Source organism: Ranitomeya imitator, chromosome 4 (genome assembly GCF_032444005.1).
Source record: "Ranitomeya imitator isolate aRanImi1 chromosome 4, aRanImi1.pri, whole genome shotgun sequence".
Taxonomy (NCBI): domain Eukaryota; kingdom Metazoa; phylum Chordata; class Amphibia; order Anura; family Dendrobatidae; genus Ranitomeya; species Ranitomeya imitator.
Window position 1 is genome coordinate 533,277,241 of NC_091285.1, and position 20,228 is coordinate 533,297,468.

The 20,228-nt window shown below is 45.9% G+C and overlaps 1 protein-coding gene across 2 annotated transcripts in view; it reads right to left on the reverse strand.

Annotated features, from left to right (window-relative positions):
• Positions 1–664: 664 nt before the first annotated feature.
• WDR93 (WD repeat domain 93) overlaps positions 665–20,228 on the reverse strand; it is a 136,106-nt gene continuing 116,542 nt past the window's right edge. For both annotated transcript variants that reach the window (XM_069766206.1, XM_069766207.1), the window contains exons 15-16: positions 1,697–1,868; positions 665–1,611 (exon numbers count right to left, since the gene is read on the reverse strand). In XM_069766206.1, coding sequence (XP_069622307.1) covers positions 1,509–1,611; positions 1,697–1,868 — 275 coding nt within the window. In that variant the 3' untranslated portion in view covers positions 665–1,508. The remainder of the gene's footprint in view (positions 1,612–1,696; positions 1,869–20,228) is intronic.

Below are 20,228 nucleotides of genomic sequence, written 5' to 3' on the forward strand. Positions count from 1 at the left end.
AGCACAGTGAATAGGAAGGATTCCTGTTTCATTGCTTTTCAGAGGGGGTTGTGGTGCCCAATCGGGACCTGGAAGTTCCATCCGGGGAATGCAGTCGAATGTGGTCCATTTAAATGGCATTGGTGTAGATATGTGGGCTTTAGCATTAATTGGGGGAGTCGAAAAGGCTCTCTTGGTGTGGCGGGACTCACAGGCATAAGGGGTCATGCCTGTTGCCTGTGGCGGAAAAGGAGGGGAGTTTGAAGGAGGTTGCTTACACCAAAGGAGGTCGGGGGAGCCCATTGCAGGGATGGGTGACTCCCATCAGTGTTAAGCGGGTGTCTGAATTAAAATCGGTTCCTGCTGACAGAGGTCTCAGCTGGACATCTTGGTATGGGAAACAGTCAGCTGGGTCCCCTTGGGCTGGTGGAGCTGCTTGTTGCAATCTTCAAAATGTTTGAGCCTTCAATTCCCCTCCACCTTTTGAGAGGCAAGACATTGATATTATTTGATGTTATTTATGTTTACATGTTATTTAATAAATGGGGCTTTGTGGCCTTTATATCCAATGTTAATTGGGGAACAAGGGGGTGTTTCAGATGGTTATGTGTAGAAGGCCGGTTAGTCATACATTCCTACGTCATGAACAACTTCTTTAAAGTTGAATGTGCTTGGAAAGAAAGAGCCTGTAAAAGCCAAACGGTGCAACAGATGTAATGAAACTCAACTGCAAAAATTACTTTTGGCCAAAATGACATGTATTTAAGCAAAAAAAAATTGTAAGTAAAAGTGACCAACCCTTTCGAAAGGGAATCTGTCACCCACCAGGTTTTTGGCACCTAATTTGAGAACAGTAGAATACAGGCGCAGAGATCCTGATTTCAGTTATTAGTCACTTACTGACCTGTTTAGTGTAGTTTTGCTAAAAATCACTGTTTTATCAGTAGGAGATTATTAGGTAGTCAAGCATATTCATGAGCTCTGTTTAAACCAGCCTCCACCACTGAGTGGCAGCCCTCTATGCACAGTGTATGTGGGCAGAAATCTGCCCATCAGTGGTGTGGGCTGGTTACACAGAGCTCAACCTTCAGAGAACTGCTAGATCTGGAGGAGATACAATCACTGTTTTATCAAAAAGACAGCAAGCAGCACAGTAAGCGACACATTGCTGAAATCAGGGTCTCTGCCCTCACATAATGCTGCTCTTGGATCAAGTACCAAAAACCTGGTGCCAGATTACCTTTAACAGCAAAAGCTATACTACACAGAATTCATGTTAATCTAACATACTAAAGGCCTGTAAAAACACAACACAATAATTGGTGGTTTGCAGCTCCTGTGTTGGTCAGGTGTGCACAGTGGACAGAACCGGCACAGCTTTATACACTGTGTAGTGGCATCTTCCACATACTACAACTAGGCCGGAGCTGGAAGATCCTACAGTCCAATATTATCTTGGTACTTTTCCTTGTCGGTGAATTAAAAAATAAATGATCCTCTAATTTGGGGTCTTTGCAAGTTTTTTTCTCTCATCTGCTCAGGGTGTTACTCCGGGTAAAATCAGAGGCCTGCGTTCTGAGAATCGACCAGGATTCCGAAATCTGCCTTTTCCTTTCAGAAAAAGTATGTGACCTTAGGAAAACAAAAGGCATATAAGATCATGGTTTCCTCTGCATAAGTAAATTACCTGCATGTGTGGCACATTGGATGAACTCACCTGATCTGAAACAACGACTTGCATCTTTCTTCCCAGGGTAAACTTTGTGAATGGAGAGTGGCCGGTGGGTCACACTTTACCATAGATCCAAAACCTTTCAGACTGAACACAAATAAAGAACAAGTGGAATTTTCACTGGTCATGTTCTCTCCAGAAGCCGCATCCTCATTAGCTACAAGATAAAGATAGAGAATGGGAAATTGACTGTACCTGCTGAGGAGCAAGATGCTCATCCCTCATACACAACCCCATCCATCTGACTGGGCTGCTGTACATAACAGTGACATAAAATATGAATCATTGTGGAATCTTCTTATTGAAGTTAGTGACTACACGATAATGTGTACAAATGTGCTGGATAGCACTTACAACCGGCAGGAATAAATACATGTAAAAATATAAAACTAATACATCATATTAGGTGAATGCGGCATAGTCGTCACCTTCCACCAGCAGGTCATCCTCATTCCCTACTTTCATCATCTCAGGAACCCCTGTGTCATCAGATACATGTGTCCTCATTAAGTGATACAGCAAATAACAAAATGGAAGAACCTCCCTTATTAACCGCTTCTTGCTCACTCCATGGGAATTTGAGTGCTAATGACACGTTCCCCATGACATAAGCCCTTTTTAACCCCTTCCCGACCTGTGACACAGCGTATGCGTCATGAAAGTCGGTGCCAATCCGACCTGTGACGCATATGCTGTGTCACAGAAAGATCGCGTCCCTGCAGATCGGGTGAAAGGGTTAACTCCCATTTCACCCGATCTGCAGGGACAGGGGGAGTGGTATTTTAGCCCAGGGGGGTGGCTTCACCCCCCCGTGGCTACGATCGCTCTGATTGGCTGTTGACAGTGAAACTGTCAATCAGAGCGATTTGTAATATTTCACCTAAAAAACTGGTGAAATATTACAATCCAGCCATGGCCGATGCTGCAATATCATCGGCCATAGCTGGAAACACTGATGTGCCCCCACCCCACCGATCCCCCCCCCAGCCCTCCGATCTGTGGTCCGCTCCCCTCCATCCTGTGCTCCGCTCCCCCGTCCTCCTGTCCGCTCCCCCCATGCTCCAATCCCACCCCCCGTGCTCCAATCCCACCCCCCTGCACTCCGATCCACCCCCCCGCACTCCGATCCACTCCCCCGCACTCCGATCCACCCCCCCGTGCTCCAATCCACCCCCGTGCTCCGATCCACCCCCCGTGTTCCGATCCACCCCCCCATGCTCCGACGCCCTCCCCCGTCCCCTGATCCCCCCCTTAGGCTGGAGTCACACTAGCGAGTTTTACGGACGTAAGAGCGCAGAAAATACGTCCGTAAAACTTGCAAAACAAACGGCACAATTATTCTCTATGCCCCTGCTCCTATCTGCCGTATTTTACTGATCAGTATTATACGGCTTTCTACGGCCGTAGAAAATCGCAGCATGCTGCGTTTGTCACCGTATTGCGCAAAAAAAACGCCAATGAAAGTCTATGGAAGCCAGAAAAATACGGATTACACACGGATCAGCAGTGTGACTTGCGAGAAATACGCAGCGGTGTTAGAGAGAAAAGCCGGCAATTCAGTGCGGTGTACAGTAAAATCACACTGACAGCTTACATTAGAATAGGTATAATAAATGTGTACACATAGAATAGGTATATATATATATATATATATATGTCAGTGAGACACATATATGTATATATATTATTACTTCATACAGCGCTAGATAGCTTTAAAGCCGGTAATTCAATTACCGGCTTTTGCTATCTCCTTCCTAAACCCGACATGATATGAGACATGGTTACATACAGTAAACCATCTCATATCCCCATTTTTTTTGCATATTCCACACTACTAATGTTAGTAGTGTGTATATGCAAAATGTGGCCGTTCTAGCTATTAAATTAAAGGGTTAAATGGCGGAAAAAATTGGCGTGGGCTCCCGTGCAATTTTCTACGCCAAAGTAGTAAAGCCAGTGACTGAGGGCAGATATTAATAGCCTGGAGAGGGTCCACGGCTATTGGCCCCCCCCTGGCTAAAAACATCTGCCCCCAGCCACCCCAGAAAAGGCACATCTGGAAGATGCGCCTATTCTGGCACTTGGCCACTCTCTTCCCATTCCCGTGTAGCGGTGGGATATGGGGTAATGAAGGGTTAATGCCACCCTGCTATTGTAAGGTGACATTAAGCCAAATTAATAATGGAGAGGTGTCAATTATGACACCTATCCATTATTAATCCAATAGTAGTAAAGGGTTAAAAAATACACAAACACATTATTAAAAATTATTTTAATTAAATAAAAACAAAGGTTGTTGTAATAATTTATTCTACGCTCAATCCAATCACTGAAGACCCTCGATCTGTAACAAAAAAAAAACAACAATATCCCTACCTTCCGAAGATCTGTAACGTCCAACGATGTAAATCCATCTGAAGGGGTTAAAATATTTTGCAGCAAGGAGCTCTGCTAATGCAGCGCTGCTCCTTGCTGCAAAACCCCGGGGAATGAAGGTAAAGTAGGTCAATGACCTATATTTACCTTCATTTGCGGTGAGGCGCCCTCTGCTGGCTGTTCCTAGATCGTGGGAACTTTCCTAGAAAGCTCCCAGGCTCGAGTTCATATGAGGACAACCAGCAGAGGGCGCCTCTTATGAACTCGAGCCTGGGAGCTTTCTAGGAAAGTTCCCACGATCTAGGAACAACATGGAAACACTGCGTTGTATTTTGCGCAGCATGTCAATTCTTTGTGCGGATTCCGCAGCGTTTTACACCTGTTCCTCAATAGGAATGCGCAGGTGAAATCCACACAAAAAACACTGGCAATCCGCGGTAAATTCACAGGTAAAACGCAGTGCCTTTTACCCGTGAAAAAATGGTGCTGAAAAATCTCACACGAATCCGCAACGTGGGCACATAGCCTTAGGGTTAGGGTTGGGTTGGAATTAGGGTTGTGGTTAGGGTTAGGGGTGTGTTGGGGTTAGGGTTGTGGTTAGGGGTGTGTTGGGGTTAGGGTTGTGGTTAGGGGTGTGTTGGGTTTAGGGTTGTGATTATGGTTATGGCTACAGTTGGGATAAGGGTTAGGGGTGTGTTGGGGTTAGTGTTGGAGTTAGAATTGAGGGGTTTCCACTGTTTAGGCACATCAGGGGGTCTCCAAATGCAACATGGCGCCACCATTGATTCCAGCCAATCTTGTATTCAAAAAGTCAAATGGTGATCCCTCACTTCCGAGCCCTGACGTGTGCCCAAACAGTGGTGTATCCCCAAATATGGGGTACCAGCATACTCAGGACAAACTGTGCAACAATTACTGGGGTCCAATTTCTCCTGTTACCCGTGAGAAAATAAAAAATTGCTTGCTAAAACATCATTTTTGAGGAAAGAAAAATGATTTTTTATTTTCACGGCTCTGCCTTGTAAACGTCTGTGAAACACTTGGGGGTTCAAAGTGCTCACCACATATCTAGATAAGTTCCTTTGGGGTCTAGTTTACAAAACGGGGTCACTTGTGGGGGGTTTCTACTGTTTAGGCACACCAGGGGCTCTGCAAACGCAAAGTGACGTCCGCAGACCATTCCATCAAAGTCTGCATTTCAAAAGTCACTACTTCCCTTCTGAGCCCCGAAGTGTGCCCAAACAGTAATTTACCCCCACATATGGGGTATCACCGTACTCAGGAGAAACTGGACAACAAATATTGGGGTCAAATTTCTCCTGTTACCCTTGGGAAAATTAAAAAATTATGGGCTAAAAAAGTATTTTTGAGGAAAGAAAACATATTTATTATTTTCACTGCTCTGCGTTATAAACTTCTGTGAAGCACTTAGGGGTTCAAAGTGCTCACCTCACATCTAGATAAGTTCCTTTCCGGGTCTAGTTTCCAAAATGGGGTCACTTGTGGGGGGTTTCTACTGTTTAGCCACATCAGGGGCTCTGCAAACGTAACGTGACGCCAGCAGAGCATTCCATCAAAGTCTGCATTTCAAAACGTCACTACTTCACTTCCGAGCCCCGGCATGTGCCCAAACAGTGGTTTACCCCTACATATGGGGTATCAGCGTACTCAGGAGAAACTGGACAACAACTTTTGGGGTCAAATTTCTCCTGTTACCCTTGGGAAAATAAAAAATTGCGGGCTAAAAAATCATTTTTGAGAAAAGAAAATTTTTTTTTATTTTCATGGCTCTGCGTTATAAACTTCTGTGAAGCACTTGAGGGTTCAAAGTGCTCACCACACATCTAGATTAGTTCCTTTGGGGGTCTAGTTTCCAAAATGGGGTCATTTGTGGGGGATTTCCAATGTTTAGGCACACAGGGGCTCTCCAAACGCGACATGGTGTCCGCTAATGATTGGAGCTAATTTTCCATTTAAAAAGCCAAATGGCGTGCCTTCCCTTCCAAGCCCTGCCGTGCGCCAAAACAGTGGTTTACCCCCACATATGGGGTATCTGCGTACTCAGGACAAACTGGACAACAACATTTGTGGTCCAATTTCTCCTATTACCGTTGGCAAAATAGGAAATTCCAGGCTAAAATATCATTTTGGAGGAAAGAAAAATTATTTTTTATTTTCATGGCTCTGCGTTATAAACTTCTGTGAAGCACCTGGGGGTTTAAAGTGCTCAGTATGCATCTAGATAAGTTCCTTTGGGGGTCTAGTTTCCAAAATGGGGTCACTTGTGGGGGAGCTCCAATGCATAGGCACACAGGGGCTCTCCAAATGCGACATGGTGTCCGCTAACAATTGGAGCTAATCTTCCATTCAAAAAGTCAAAAGGCGCGCCTTCCCTTCCGAGCCCTGCCGTGTGCCCAAACAGTGGTTTACCCCCACATATGAGGTATCGGTGTACTCAGGAGAAATTTCCCAACAAATTTTAGGATCCATTTTATCCTGTTGCCCATGTGAAAATGAAAAAAATTGAGGCTAAAAATAATTTTTTTGTGAAAAAAAGTACTTTTTCATTTTTACGGATCAATTTGTGAAGGACCTGGGGGTTTAAAGTTCTCACTATGCATCTAGATAAGTTCCTTGGGGCATCTAATTTCCAAAATGGGGTCACTTGTGGGGGAGCTCCAATTTTTAGGCACACGGGGGCTCTCCAAACGTAACATAGTGTTTGCTAAAGAGTGCAGCCAATTTTTCATTCAAAAAGTCAAATGGCGCTCCTTCCCTTCCAAGCACTGCCGTGCGCCCAAACAGTGGTTTACCCCCACATATGAGGTATCAGCGTACTCAGGACAAATTGGACAACAACTTTCGTGGTTCAGTTTATCCTTTTACCATTGGGAAAATAAAAAATTGTTGCTAAAAGATCATTTTTGTGACTAAAAAGTTAAATGTTCATTTTTTCCTTCCATGTTGCTTCTGCTGCTGTGAAGCACCTGAAGGGTTAATAAACTTCTTGAATGTGGTTTTGTGCACCTTGAGGGGTGCAGTTTTTAGAATGGTGTCACTTTTGGGTATTTTCAGCCATATAGACCCCTCAAACTGACTTCAAATGTGAGGTGGTCCCTAAAAAAAATGGTTTTGTAAATTTCGTTGTAAAAATGAGAAATCGCTGGTCAAATTTTAACCCTTATAACTTCTTAGCAAAAAAAACTTTGTTTCCAAAATTGTGCTGAAGTAAAGTAGACGTGTGGGAAATGTTATTTATTAACTATTTTGTGTCACATAACTCTCTGGTTTAACAGAATAAAAATGAAAAATTTGAAAATTGCAAAATTTTCAAAATTTTAGCCAAATTTCCATTTTTTTCACAAATAAATGCAAAAATTATCGACCTAAATTTACCACTAGCATGAAGCCCAATATGTCACGAAAAAACATTCTCAGAACCGCTAGGATCCATTGAAGCGTTCCTGAGTTATTACCTCATAAAGGGACACTGGTCAGAATTGCAAAAAACGGCCAGGTCATTAAGGTCAAAATAGGCTGGGTCATGAAGGGGTTAATATATTTGTTGGTTTTCTTTGCACCATAAGTTCCTATATCACAAGCCATCAGCAGCATTGTGCTGTCTGTTATGATCTGGTGATTAGGGAGCGACATGCGTCTAGCTCTGAGCAGGTGGCAACTATACTGACCGCAGTCCCTAAGCTCAACACAACACTAGAAGTAGCCGTGGAATGCTCCTAACTCGGCCTAGGCATCTCGTCACAGCCTAAGAGCTAACTACCCCTAAAGATAGAAGCAGGAAAACTATCTTGCCTCAGAGAAAATCCCCAAAGGATAGATTAGCCCCCCACAAATAATGACTGTGAGAGGAGAAGGAAATGACATACGTAGTATGAAACAAGATTTAACACAGGAGGCCACTTCTAGCTAAAAAAAAAATAGTACAGAACAGAACGCTGTGCGGTCAGTAAAAAAAAAACTAGAAAAAGTCCACCGCAGAGAAATGCAAAAATCTCCACACCTGACTAAAGGTGTGGAGGGCAAACTCTGCTGCCCAGAGCTTCCAGCTTAACTGAATAGATCCATACTGAAAAGCTGGACAAATGAACAAAAACAAAGAAAGTGCTGAACAACAAAGTCCACAACAAGAGAACCGCAAAAGGACTAGCAAGGACTTAGCTTTGATGAACTGGTCAGAGTGTCAGTAAAGTCCTAAGAGCAATGACTCCAGGCAGGAACAATTGACAACTGGCATTGAATGAGGGATAAGGCCAGACTAATATAGCCGAGCCAGAAAGACGATCAGTGAAAACAGCTGCTGAAGCTAAATCCAAGAAGCAGCCACACCACTCAAAACCACAGGAGGGAGCCAAAGAGCAGAACTACAAAAATGCTACTTACAACCACCGGAGGGAGCCCAAGAGCGGAATTCACAACAGTACCCCACCCCCCCTTAAGGAGGGGTCACCGAACCCTCACCAGAGCCCCCAGGCCGATCAGGATTAGACAAATGAAAAGCACGAACCAAATCGGCAGCATGAACATCGGAGGACACAACCCAAGAATTATCCTCCTGGCCATAACTGTTGTGAATTCTGTGGTCAAGCTCCCTCCTGTGGTCATGAGTGGTACTTCGGCTGGTTCGGTCTATGAGCTTCCTCTGGTGGATGTGAGTGGAGCTGCGGCTTCTGAGTTTCCTTCCTCAGGTGACGAGGTTAAGTCGTTAGGTGCTGCTCTATTTAACTCCACCTAGTTCTTTGTTCCTGGCCTCCAGTCAATGTTCCAGTATTGGTCTTGCTTTCTCCTGGATCGTTCTTATGGCCTGTCTGCCCTGCATAAGCTAAGTTTTGCTTGTGTTACTTTTGTTTGCTATATTTTCTGTCCAGCTTGCTATATTGGTTTTTCTTGCTTGCTGGAAGCTCTGAGACGCAGAGGGAGCATCTCCGTACCGTTAGTCGGTGCGGAGGGTCTTTTTGCCCCTCTGCGTGGTTGTTTGTAGGTTTTTGTGTTGACCGCAAAGCTATCTTTCCTATCCTCGGTCTATTCAGTAAGTCGGGCCTCGCTTTGCTAAAGTCTATTTCATCTCTGTGTTTGTATTTTCATCTTAACTCACAGCCATTATATGTGGGGGGCTGCCTTTTCCTTTGGGGAATTTCTCTGAGGCAAGGTAGGCTTATTTTTCTATCTTCAGGGCTAGCTAGTTTCTCAGGCTGTGCCGAGTTGCATAGGGAGCGTTAGGCGCAATCCACGGCTACCTCTAGTGTGGTATGATAGGATTAGGGATTGCGGTCAGCAGAGTTCCCACGTCTCAGAGCTCGTCCTATGTTAGTAACTATCAGGTCACTTTGTGTGCTCTTAACCACTAGGTCCATTATGGTTCTCAATCACCTGTTCATAACACATAACCCTTCCACTTGACAAGATACTGAAGCTTCCGCCTCGAAAAACGAGAATCCAAAATTTTCTCAACCACATATTCCAACTCCCCCTCAACCATCAGTGTTTCAGTCCTTTATGCTTGACATCTTCCGAGAGTACCTGGATAAATTCCTGATTGTATACTTGGATGATATTTTGGTCTTCTCGGATGATTGGGAGTCTCACGTGAAGCAGGTCAGAATGGTGTTCCAGGTTCTGCGTGCGAATTCTTTGTTTGTGAAGGGGTCAAAGTGTCTCTTTGGTGTTCAGAAGGTTTCATTTTTGGGGTTAATTTTTTCCCCTTCTACTATCGAGATGGACCCTGTTAAAGTTCAGGCCATTTATGATTGGACTCAGCCGACATCTCTGAAGAGTCTGCAAAAGTTCCTGGGCTTTGCTAATTTTTATCGTCGCTTCATCAATAATTTTTCTAGTATTGCTAAACCGTTGACTGAGTTAACCAAGAAGGGTGCTGATGTGGTCAATTGGTCTTCTGCTGCTGTGGAAGCTTTTCAAGAGTTGAAGCGTCGTTTTTCTTCTGCCCCTGTGTTGTGCCAACCAGATGTTTCGCTCCCGTTCCAGGTCGAGGTTAATGCTTCTGAGATTGGAGCACGGGCTGTTTTGTCGCAAAGAAGTTCTGATGGCTCGGTGATGAAACCATGCGCCTTCTTTTCCAGGAAGTTTTTGCCTGCTGAGCGTAATTATGATGTTGGCAATCGAGAGTTGCTGGCCATGAAGTGGGCATTCGAGGAGTGGCGTCATTGGCTTGAAGGAGCTAAGCATCGCGTGGTGGTCTTGACTGATCACAAGAACTTGACTTATCTCGAGTCTGCCAAACGGTTGAATCCTAGACAGGCTCGTTGGTCGCTGTTTTTCTCCCGTTTTGACTTTGTGGTTTCGTACCTTCCGGGCTCTAAAAATGTGAAGGCGGATGCCCTGTCTAGGAGTTTTGTGCCCGACTCTCCGGGTTTGTCTGAGCCGGCGGGTATTCTCAAAGAGGGGGTAATTTTGTCTGCCATCTCCCCTGATTTGCGGCGGGTGCTGCAAAAATTTCAGGCTAATAGACCTGACTGTTGCCCAGCGGAGAAACTGTTTGTCCCTGATAAATGGACGAGTAGAGTTATCTCTGAGGTTCATTGTTCGGTGTTGGCTGGTCATCCTGGAATCTTTGGTACCAGAGATTTGGTGGCTAGATCCTTTTGGTGGCCGTCTCTGTCGCGGGATGTGCGTTCTTTTGTGCAGTCCTGTGGGATTTGTGCTCGGGCTAAGCCCTGCTGTTCTCGTGCCAGTGGGTTGCTTTTGCCCTTGCCGGTCCCGAAGAGGCCCTGGACACATATTTCTATGGATTTTATTTCGGATCTCCCCGTCTCTCAAAAAATATCGGTCATTTGGGTTGTTTGTGATCGCTTCTCTAAGATGGTTCATTTGGTACCCTTGTCTAAATTGCCTTCATCCTCTGATTTGGTGCCATTGTTCTTCCAGCATGTGGTTCGTTTACATGGCATTCCGGAGAACATCATTTCTGACAGACGTTCCCAGTTTGTTTCGAGGTTTTGGCGAGCCTTTTGTGCTAGGATGGGCATTGATTTGTCTTTTTCCTCGGCTTTCCATCCTCAGACAAATGGCCAGACTGAACGAACCAATCAGACCTTGGAAACATATCTGAGATGTTTTGTTTCTGCCGATCAGGATGATTGGGTGTCCTTTTTGCCTTTGGCTGAGTTCGCCCTTAATAATCGGGCCAGCTCGGCTACTTTGGTTTCGCCGTTTTTCTGCAATTCTGGTTTCCATCCTCGTTTCTCTTCAGGGCAGGTTGAGTCTTCTGACTGTCCTGGTGTGGATACTGTGGTGGATAGGTTGCAGCAGATTTGGACTCATGTGGTGGACAATTTGACATTGTCTCAGGAGAAGGCTCAACGAAATGCTAACCGCAGGCGCTGTGTGGGTCTCCGACTTCGTGTTGGGGATTTGGTTTGGTTGTCATCTCGTTATATTCCTATGAAAGTTTCCTCTCCTAAGTTTAAGCCTCGTTTCATTGGTCCGTATAGGATTTCTGAGGTTCTTAATCCTGTGTCTTTTCGTTTGACCCTTCCAGCTTCTTTTTCCATCCATAACGTATTCCATAGGTCATTGTTGCGGAGATACGTGGCACCTGTGATTCCATCCATTGATCCTCGTGCCCCGGTTTTGGTTGAGGGGGAGTTGGAGTATATAGTGGAGAAGATTTTGGATTCTCGTATTTCGAGACGGAAACTCCAGTACCTGGTTAAGTGGAAGGGTTATGGTCAGGAAGATAATTCCTGGGTCTTTGCCTCTGATGTTCATGCTGCCGATCTGGTTCGTGCCTTTCATTTGGCTCATCCTGGTCGTCCTGGGGGCTCTGGTGAGGGTTCGGTGACCCCTCCTCAAGGGGGAAGTACTGTTGTGAATTCTGTGGTCAAGCTCCCTCCTGTGATCATGAGTGGTACTTCGGCTGGTTCTGTCTATGAGCTTCCTCTGGTGGATGTGGGTGGAGCTGCGGCTTCTGAGTTTCCTTCCTCAGGTGACGAGGTTAAGTCGTTAGGTGCTGCTCTATTTAACTCCACCTAGTTCTTTGTTCCTGGCCTCCAGTCAATGTTCCAGTATTGGTCTTGCTTTCTCCTGGATCGTTCTTATGGCCTGTCTGCCCTGCATAAGCTAAGTTTTGCCTGTGTTACTTTTGTTTGCTATATTTTCTGTCCAGCTTGCTATATTGGTTTTTCTTGCTTGCTGGAAGCTCTGAGATGCAGAGGGAGCACCTCCGTACCGTTAGTCGGTGCGGAGGGTCTTTTTGCCCCTCTGCGTGGTTGTTTGTAGGTTTTTGTGTTGACCGCAAAGCTATCTTTCCTATCCTCGGTCTATTCAGTAAGTCGGGCCTCGCTTTGCTAAAGTCTATTTCATCTCTGTGTTTGTATTTTCATCTTAACTCACAGTCATTATATGTGGGGGGCTGCCTTTTCCTTTGGGGAATTTCTCTGAGGCAAGGTAGGCTTATTTTTCTATCTTCAGGGCTAGCTAGTTTCTCAGGCTGTGCCGAGTTGCATAGGGAGCGTTAGGCGCAATCCACGGCTACCTCTAGTGTGGTATGATAGGATTAGGGATTGCGGTCAGCAGAGTTCCCACGTCTCAGAGCTCGTCCTATGTTAGTAACTATCAGGTCACTTTGTGTGCTCTTAACCACTAGGTCCATTATGGTTCTGAATCACCTGTTCATAACACATAACCCTTCCACTTGACAAGATACTGAAGCTTCCGCCTCGAAAAACGAGAATCCAAAATTTTCTCAACCACATATTCCAACTCCCCCTCAACCAACACCGGGGCAGGAGGATCAACAGATGGAACAACGGGCACCACATATCTCCGCAACAAAGATCTATGGAAAACATTGTGGATGGCAAAAGAGGCTGGAAGGGTCAAACGAAAAGACACAGGATTGTGTTCTGAAAGGTAATTCAGTACCACAATGGACATAGAGATCAGCGCACATACAGTGACCTGGCAATAACCCAAAAAACAAGAACGAGCTCTGAGACGTGGGAACTCTTGACCGCAATCCCTAATCCTCTCCAACCACACTAAAGGCAGCCGTGGATTGCGCCTAACGCTCCCTATGCAACTCGGCACAGCCTGAGAAACTAGTTAGCCTAAAGATAGAAAATAAGCCTACCTTGCCTCAGAGAAATACCCCAAAGGAAAAGTCAGCCCCCACATATAATGACTGTGAGTTAAGATGAAAAGACAAACGTAGAGATGAAATAGATTTAGCAAAGTGAGGCCCAACTTTCTGAACAGAGCGAGGATAGGAAGGGTAACTTTGCGGTCAACCCAAAACCCTACAAAAACCACGCAAAGGGGGCAAAAAGACCCTCCGAACCGAACTAACGGCACAGAGGTACACCCTCTGCTTCCCAGAGCTTCCAGCAAGCAGAAAAAAACAAATTGACAAGCTGGACAGAAAAAAACAGCAAACAAATAGCAAAGAGGAACTTAGCTATGCAGAGCAGCAGGCCACAGGAACGATCCAGGAGGAAACAGGTCCAATACTAGAACATTGACTGGAGGCCAGGATCAAAGCACTAGGTGGAGTTAAACAGAGCAGCACCTAACGACTTCACCACATCACCTGAGGAAGGAAACTCAGAAGCCGCAGTACCACTTTCCTCCACCAACGGAAGCTCACAGAGAGGACCAGCCGAAGTACCACTTGTGACCACAGGAGGGAGCTCCGCCACAGAATTCACAACAGGATTGATAATCTCAGAAATATTATAAGGACCAATAAACCGAGGCTTGAACTTAGGGGAAGAAACCTTCATAGGAACATAACGAGAGGACAACGAAACCAAATCCCCCACACGAAGCCGAGGACCAACACACCGATGGCGGTTAGCAAAACGCTGAGCCTTTTCCTGGGACAACGTCAAATTGTCTACCACATGAGCCCAAATCCGCTGAAACCTGTCCATCACAGAATCAACACCAGGACTATCAGAAGGCTCAACCTGCCCTGAAGAAAAAAGAGGATGGAAACCAAAATTACAAAAGAAAGGCGAAACCAAAGTAGCCGAACTGGCCAGATTATTAAGGGCAAACTCGGCCAACGGCAAGAAAGTCACCCAATAATCCTGATCAGCAGACACAAAGCATCTCAAATAGGTTTCCAAGGTCTGATTAGTTCGCTCAGTTTGGCCATTGGTCTGAGGATGGAACGCTGAAGAAAAAGACAAATCAATACCCATCCTAGCACAAAAGGCCGGCCAAAACCTGGAAACAAACTGGGAACCTCTGTCAGACACAATATTCTCCGGAAAGCCATGCAAACGAACCACATGCTGAAAAAACAATGGAACTAAATCAGAGGAGGAAGGCAATTTAGGCAAAGGTACCAAATGGACCATTTTAGAGAACCGGTCACAAACCACCCAGATAACAGACATCCTCTGGGACACAGGAAGATCCGAAATAAAATCCATGGAAATATGCGTCCAAGGCCTCTCCGGGATGGGCAAAGGCAAAAGCAACCCACTAGCGCGGGAACAGCAAGGCTTGGCTCGGGCGCAAGTCCCACAGGACTGCACAAAAGCACGGACATCACGCGACAAGGAAGGCCACCAAAAGGACCTAGCAACCAAATCTCTGGTACCAAGAATCCCAGGATGACCAGCCAACATTGAACAATGGACCTCAGAAATCACCTTACTCGTCCATCTATCAGGAACAAACAGCTTCCCCACAGGACAGCGGTCAGGCCTATCAGCCTGAAATTCCTGAAGCACCCGCCGCAAATCAGGGGAGATGGCAGAAAGAATCACCCCTTCCTTAAGAATGCCAACCGGCTCAAGGACTCCAGGAGAATCCGGCAAAAAACTCCTAGAGAGGGCATCCGCCTTAACATTCTTAGATCCTGGAAGATATGAGACCACAAAATCAAAACGGGAGAAAAACAGGGACCACCGAGCCTGTCTAGGGTTCAGCCGCTTGGCCGACTCAAGGTAAATCAAATTCTTATGATCGGTCAAGACCACAATGCGGTGCTTGGCTCCCTCAAGCCAATGTCGCCACTCCTCAAATGCCCACTTCATAGCCAACAACTCCCGATTGCCGACATCATAATTGCGTTCCGCAGGCGAAAAGTTTCGGGAAAAGAAGGCACATGGCTTCATCAAGGAACCATCAGAATTCCTCTGTGACAAAACGGCCCCTGCCCCAATCTCAGACGCGTCAAACTCAACCTGAAAAGGAAGAGAAACATCCGGTTGACGCAACACAGGGGCAGAAGTAAATCGGCGTTTAAGCTCCTGAAAGGCCTCAACAGCCTCAGAGGACCAATTAGTCACATCAGCGCCTTTCTTCGTCAAATCGGTCAGGGGTTTAACCACACTAGAAAAGTTGGCAATGAAACGGCGATAAAAATTAGCAAAGCCCAAAAATTTCTGAAGGCTCTTCACAGATGTGGGTTGAATCCAGTCATGAATGGCTTGGACCTTAACAGGATCCATTTCTATAGACGAAGGAGAAAAAATAAACCCCAAAAAAGAGACCTTCTGAACTCCAAATAGGCACTTAGACCCCTTCCCAAATAGAGCATTATCACGAAGGATCTGGAATACCATCCTGACCTGCTTCACATGAGACTCCCAATCATCGGAAAAAAATCAAAATATCATCCAAATACACAATCAGGAATTTGTCAAGATAATTGCGGAAAATATCATGCATGAAAGACTGGAACACAGATGGAGCATTAGAGAGCCCAAATGGCATCACAAGGTATTCAAAATGGCCTTCGGGCGTATTAAATGCAGTCTTCCATTCGTCACCCTGTTTAATACGAACAAGATTATATGCCCCACGAAGGTCAATCTTGGTAAACCAACTAGCCCCCTTAATCCTAGCAAACAAATCAGAGAGCAAAGGTAAAGGATATTGGAATTTGACCGTGATCTTATTAAGAAGGCGATAATCAATACAGGGTCTTAAGGAGCCATCCTTCTTGGCAACAAAAAAAAATCCCGCTCCCAATGGTGACGAAGACGGCCGAATATGCCCCTTCTCTAAAGACTCCTTAACATAGCTCCGCATGCCGGCATGATCTGGCACAGAGAGGTTGAAAAGTCGGCCCTTAGGGAACTTACAGCCAGGAATCAAGTCAATAGCACAATCACAGTCCCTGTGTGGTGGAAGGGAACTGGACTTGGGCTCATCGAATACATCCTGGAAATCTATCAAAAATTCAGGAACATCAGAAGAGGGGGAAGAGGAAATTTACATCAAAGGAACGTCACTATGTACCCCTTGACAACCCCAACTAGTCACAGACATTGATTTCCAATCCAGCACTGGATTGTGTACTTGTAACCATGGAAAACCCAGTACAACAACATCATGTAAATTATGCAACACCAGAAAATGGCAATCTTCCTGATGTGCAGGAGCCGTGTACATAGTCATCTGCGTCCAGTACTGAGGTTTATTCTTGGCCAATGGTGTAGCATCAATACCCCTCAAGGGTATGGGACTCTGCAAAGGCTGCAAAGAAAAACCACAGCGCCTAGCGAATTCTAAGTCCATTAAGTTCAGAGCAGCGCCTGAATCCACAAATGCCATGACAGAAAAAGATGACAATGAGCAAATCAGGGTCACAGACAGGAGAAACTTAGGCTGCACAGTACTAATGGTAACAGATCTAGCGACCCTCTTAATACGCTTAGGGCAATCAGAAATAGTATGAACAGAATCACCACAGTAAAAACACAGCCCATTCTGACGTCTGTATCCCCTCTGTTCTGCTCTAGTCAAAATCCTATCACATTGCATGGGCTCAGGACTTTGCTTAGAGGACACTGCCATATGGTGCACCAGTTTGCGTTCGCGCAGGCGCCGATCAATCTGAATGGCCAGAGACATAGATTCGCTCAAACCAACAGGCGTGGGAAACCCCACCATAACATCTTTAAGGGCTTCAGAAAGACCCTTTCTGAAAATTGCTGCCAGAGCGTCCTCATTCCATTTAGTGAGCACAGACCATTTTCTAAATTTCTGGCAGTATAATTCTGCCGCTTCCTGACCCTGACACAGGGCCAACAGTGTTTTCTCAGCATGCTCTACAGAGTTAGGTTCGTCATACAATAATGCGAGCGATTGAAAAAATGCATCTACATTAAGCAATGCTGGATTCCCTGACTCAAGTGAGAATGCCCAGTCCTGAGGGTCGCCACGCAGTAGAGAAATAACTATCTTTACTTGCTGAACGGGGTCACCAGAGGAACGGGGATTCAGAGCAAAAAACAATTTGCAGTTATTTTTAAAGTTCAAAAACTTAGATCTATCCCCGTAAAACAAATCCGTAGTAGGAATTCTAGGCTCTAAGGCCGGAGTCTGAACCACATAATCTTGAATACTCTGTACTCTTGCAGCAAGCTGATCCACACGAGAAAACAAACCCTGAACATCCATGCCTGCTGTTATGAAAGGCAATTCAGTACTACAATGGACATAGCGGTCAGAGCACATACAGTGATCTGACAATAACCCAAAATCATAGAACGAGCTCTGAGACGTGGGAACTCTGCAGACCGCAATCCCTAATCCTCTCCAAACAACACTAGAGGCAGCCGTGGATTGCGCCTAACTCTGCCTATGCAACTCGGCACAGCCTGAGAAACTAACTAACCTGAAGATAGAAAATAAGCCTACCTTGCCTCAGAGAAATACCCCAAAGGAAAAGGCAGCCCCCCACATATAATGACTGTGAGTTAAGATGAAAAGACAAACGTAGAGATGAAATAGATTCAGCAAAGTGAGGCCCGACTTTCTGAACAGAGCGAGGATAGGAAAGGTAACTTTGCGGTCAACACAAAACCCTACAAACAACCACGCAAAGGGGGCAAAAAGACCCTCCGTACCGACTAATGGCACGGAGGTACACCCTCTGCGTCCCAGAGCTTCCAGCAAGCAAGAAAACCAACCAAGCAAGCTGGACAGAAAAAAACAGCAAACAAAAAATAACAAAAGCGGAACTTAGCTATGCAGAGCAGCAGGCCACAGGAACGATCCAGGAGGAAGCAAGTCCTATACTAGAACATTGACTGGAGGCCAGGATCAAAGCACTAGGTGGAGTTAAATAGAGCAGCACCTAACGACTTCCCCACATCACCTGAGGGAGGAAACTCAGAAGCCGCAGTACCACTCTCCTCCACCAACGGAAGCTCATAGAGAGAATCAGCCGAAGTACCACTTGTGACCACAGGAGGGAGCTCTGCCACAGAATTCACAACAGTACCCCCCCTTGAGGAGGGGTCACCGAACCCTCACCAGAGCCCCCAGGATGAGCCATATGAAAGGCACGAACAAGATCGGGAGCATGGACATCAGAGGCAAAGACCCAGGAATTATCTTCCTGAGCATAACCCTTCCACTTAACCAGATACTGGAGTTTCCGTCTAGAAACACGAGAATCCAAAATCTTCTCCACAATATACTCCAACTCCCCCTCCACCAAAACCGGGGCAGGAGGATCAACAGATGGAACCATAGGTGCCACGTATCTCCGCAACAATGACCTATGGAATACGTTATGGATGGAGAAAGAATCAGGAAGGGTCAAACGAAAAGACACAGGATTAAGAACCTCAGAAATCCTATACGGACCAATGAAACGAGGTTTAAACTTAGGAGAGGAAACCTTCATAGGAATATGACGAGAAGACAACCAAACCAAATCCCCAACACGAAGTTGGGGACCCACACAGCGTCTGCGATTAGCGAAACGTTGAGCCTTCTCCTGGGACAAGGTCAAATTGTCCACTACATGAGTCCAAATCTGCTGCAACCTGTCCACCACAGTATCCACACCAGGACAGTCCGAAGACTCAACCTGCCCTGAAGAGAAACGAGGATGGAACCCAGAGTTGCAGAAAAATGGCGAAACCAAGGTAGCCGAGCTGGCCCGATTATTAAGAGCGAACTCAGCCAAAGGCAGAAAGGACACCCAGTTATCCTGATCGGCAGAAACAAAGCATCTCAGATATGTTTCCAAGATCTGATTGGTTCGTTCGGTCTGGCCATTAGTCTGAGGATGGAAAGCCGAGGAAAAAGACAAGTCAATGCCCATCCTAGCACAAAAGGCTGGCCAAAACCTCGAAACAAACTGGGAACCTCTGTCAGAAACAATATCCTCTGGAATGCCATGTAAACGAACCACATGCTGGAAGAACAATGGCACCAAATCAGAGGAGGAAGGTAATTTAGACAAGGGTACCAAATGGACCATCTTAGAGAAGCGATCACAAACCACCCAAATGACTGACATTTTTTGAGAGACGGGAAGATCTGAAATAAAATCCATAGAAATATGTGTCCAAGGCCTCTTCGGGACCGGCAAGGGCAAAAGCAACCCACTGGCACGAGAACAGCAGGGCTTAGCCCGAGCACAAATCCCACAGGACTGCACAAAAGAACGCACATCCCGCGACAGAGACGGCCACCAAAAGGATCTAGCCACTAACTCTCTGGTACCAAAGATTCCAGGATGACCAGCCAACACCGAACAATGAACCTCAGAGATAACTTTATTCGTCCACCTATCAGGGACAAACAGTTTCTCCGCTAGGGCAACGATCAGGTTTATTAGCCTGAAATTTTTGCAGCACCCGCCGCAAATCAGGGGAGATGGCAGACACAATTACTCCCTCTTTGAGAATACCCGCCGGCTCAGATAAACCCGGAGAGTCGGGCACAAAACTCCTAGACAGGGCATCCGCCTTCACATTTTTAGAGCCTGGAAGGTACGAAACCACAAAGTCAAAACGGGAGAAAAACAGCGACCAACGAGCCTGTCTAGGATTCAACCGCTTGGCAGACTCGAGATAAGTCAAGTTCTTATGATCAGTCAAGACCACCACGCGATGCTTAGCTCCTTCAAGCCAATGACGCCAGTCCTCGAATGCCCACTTCATGGCCAGCAACTCTCGATTGCCAACATCATAATATCGCTCAGCAGGCGAAAACTTCCTGGAAAAGAAGGCGCATGGTTTCATCACCGAGCAACCAGAACTTCTCTGCGACAAAACAGCCCCTGCTCCAATCTCAGAAGCATCAACATCGACCTGGAATGGAAGCGAAACATCTGGTTGACACAACACAGGGGCAGAAGTAAAACGACACTTCAACTCCTGAAAAGCTTCCACAGCAGCAGAAGACC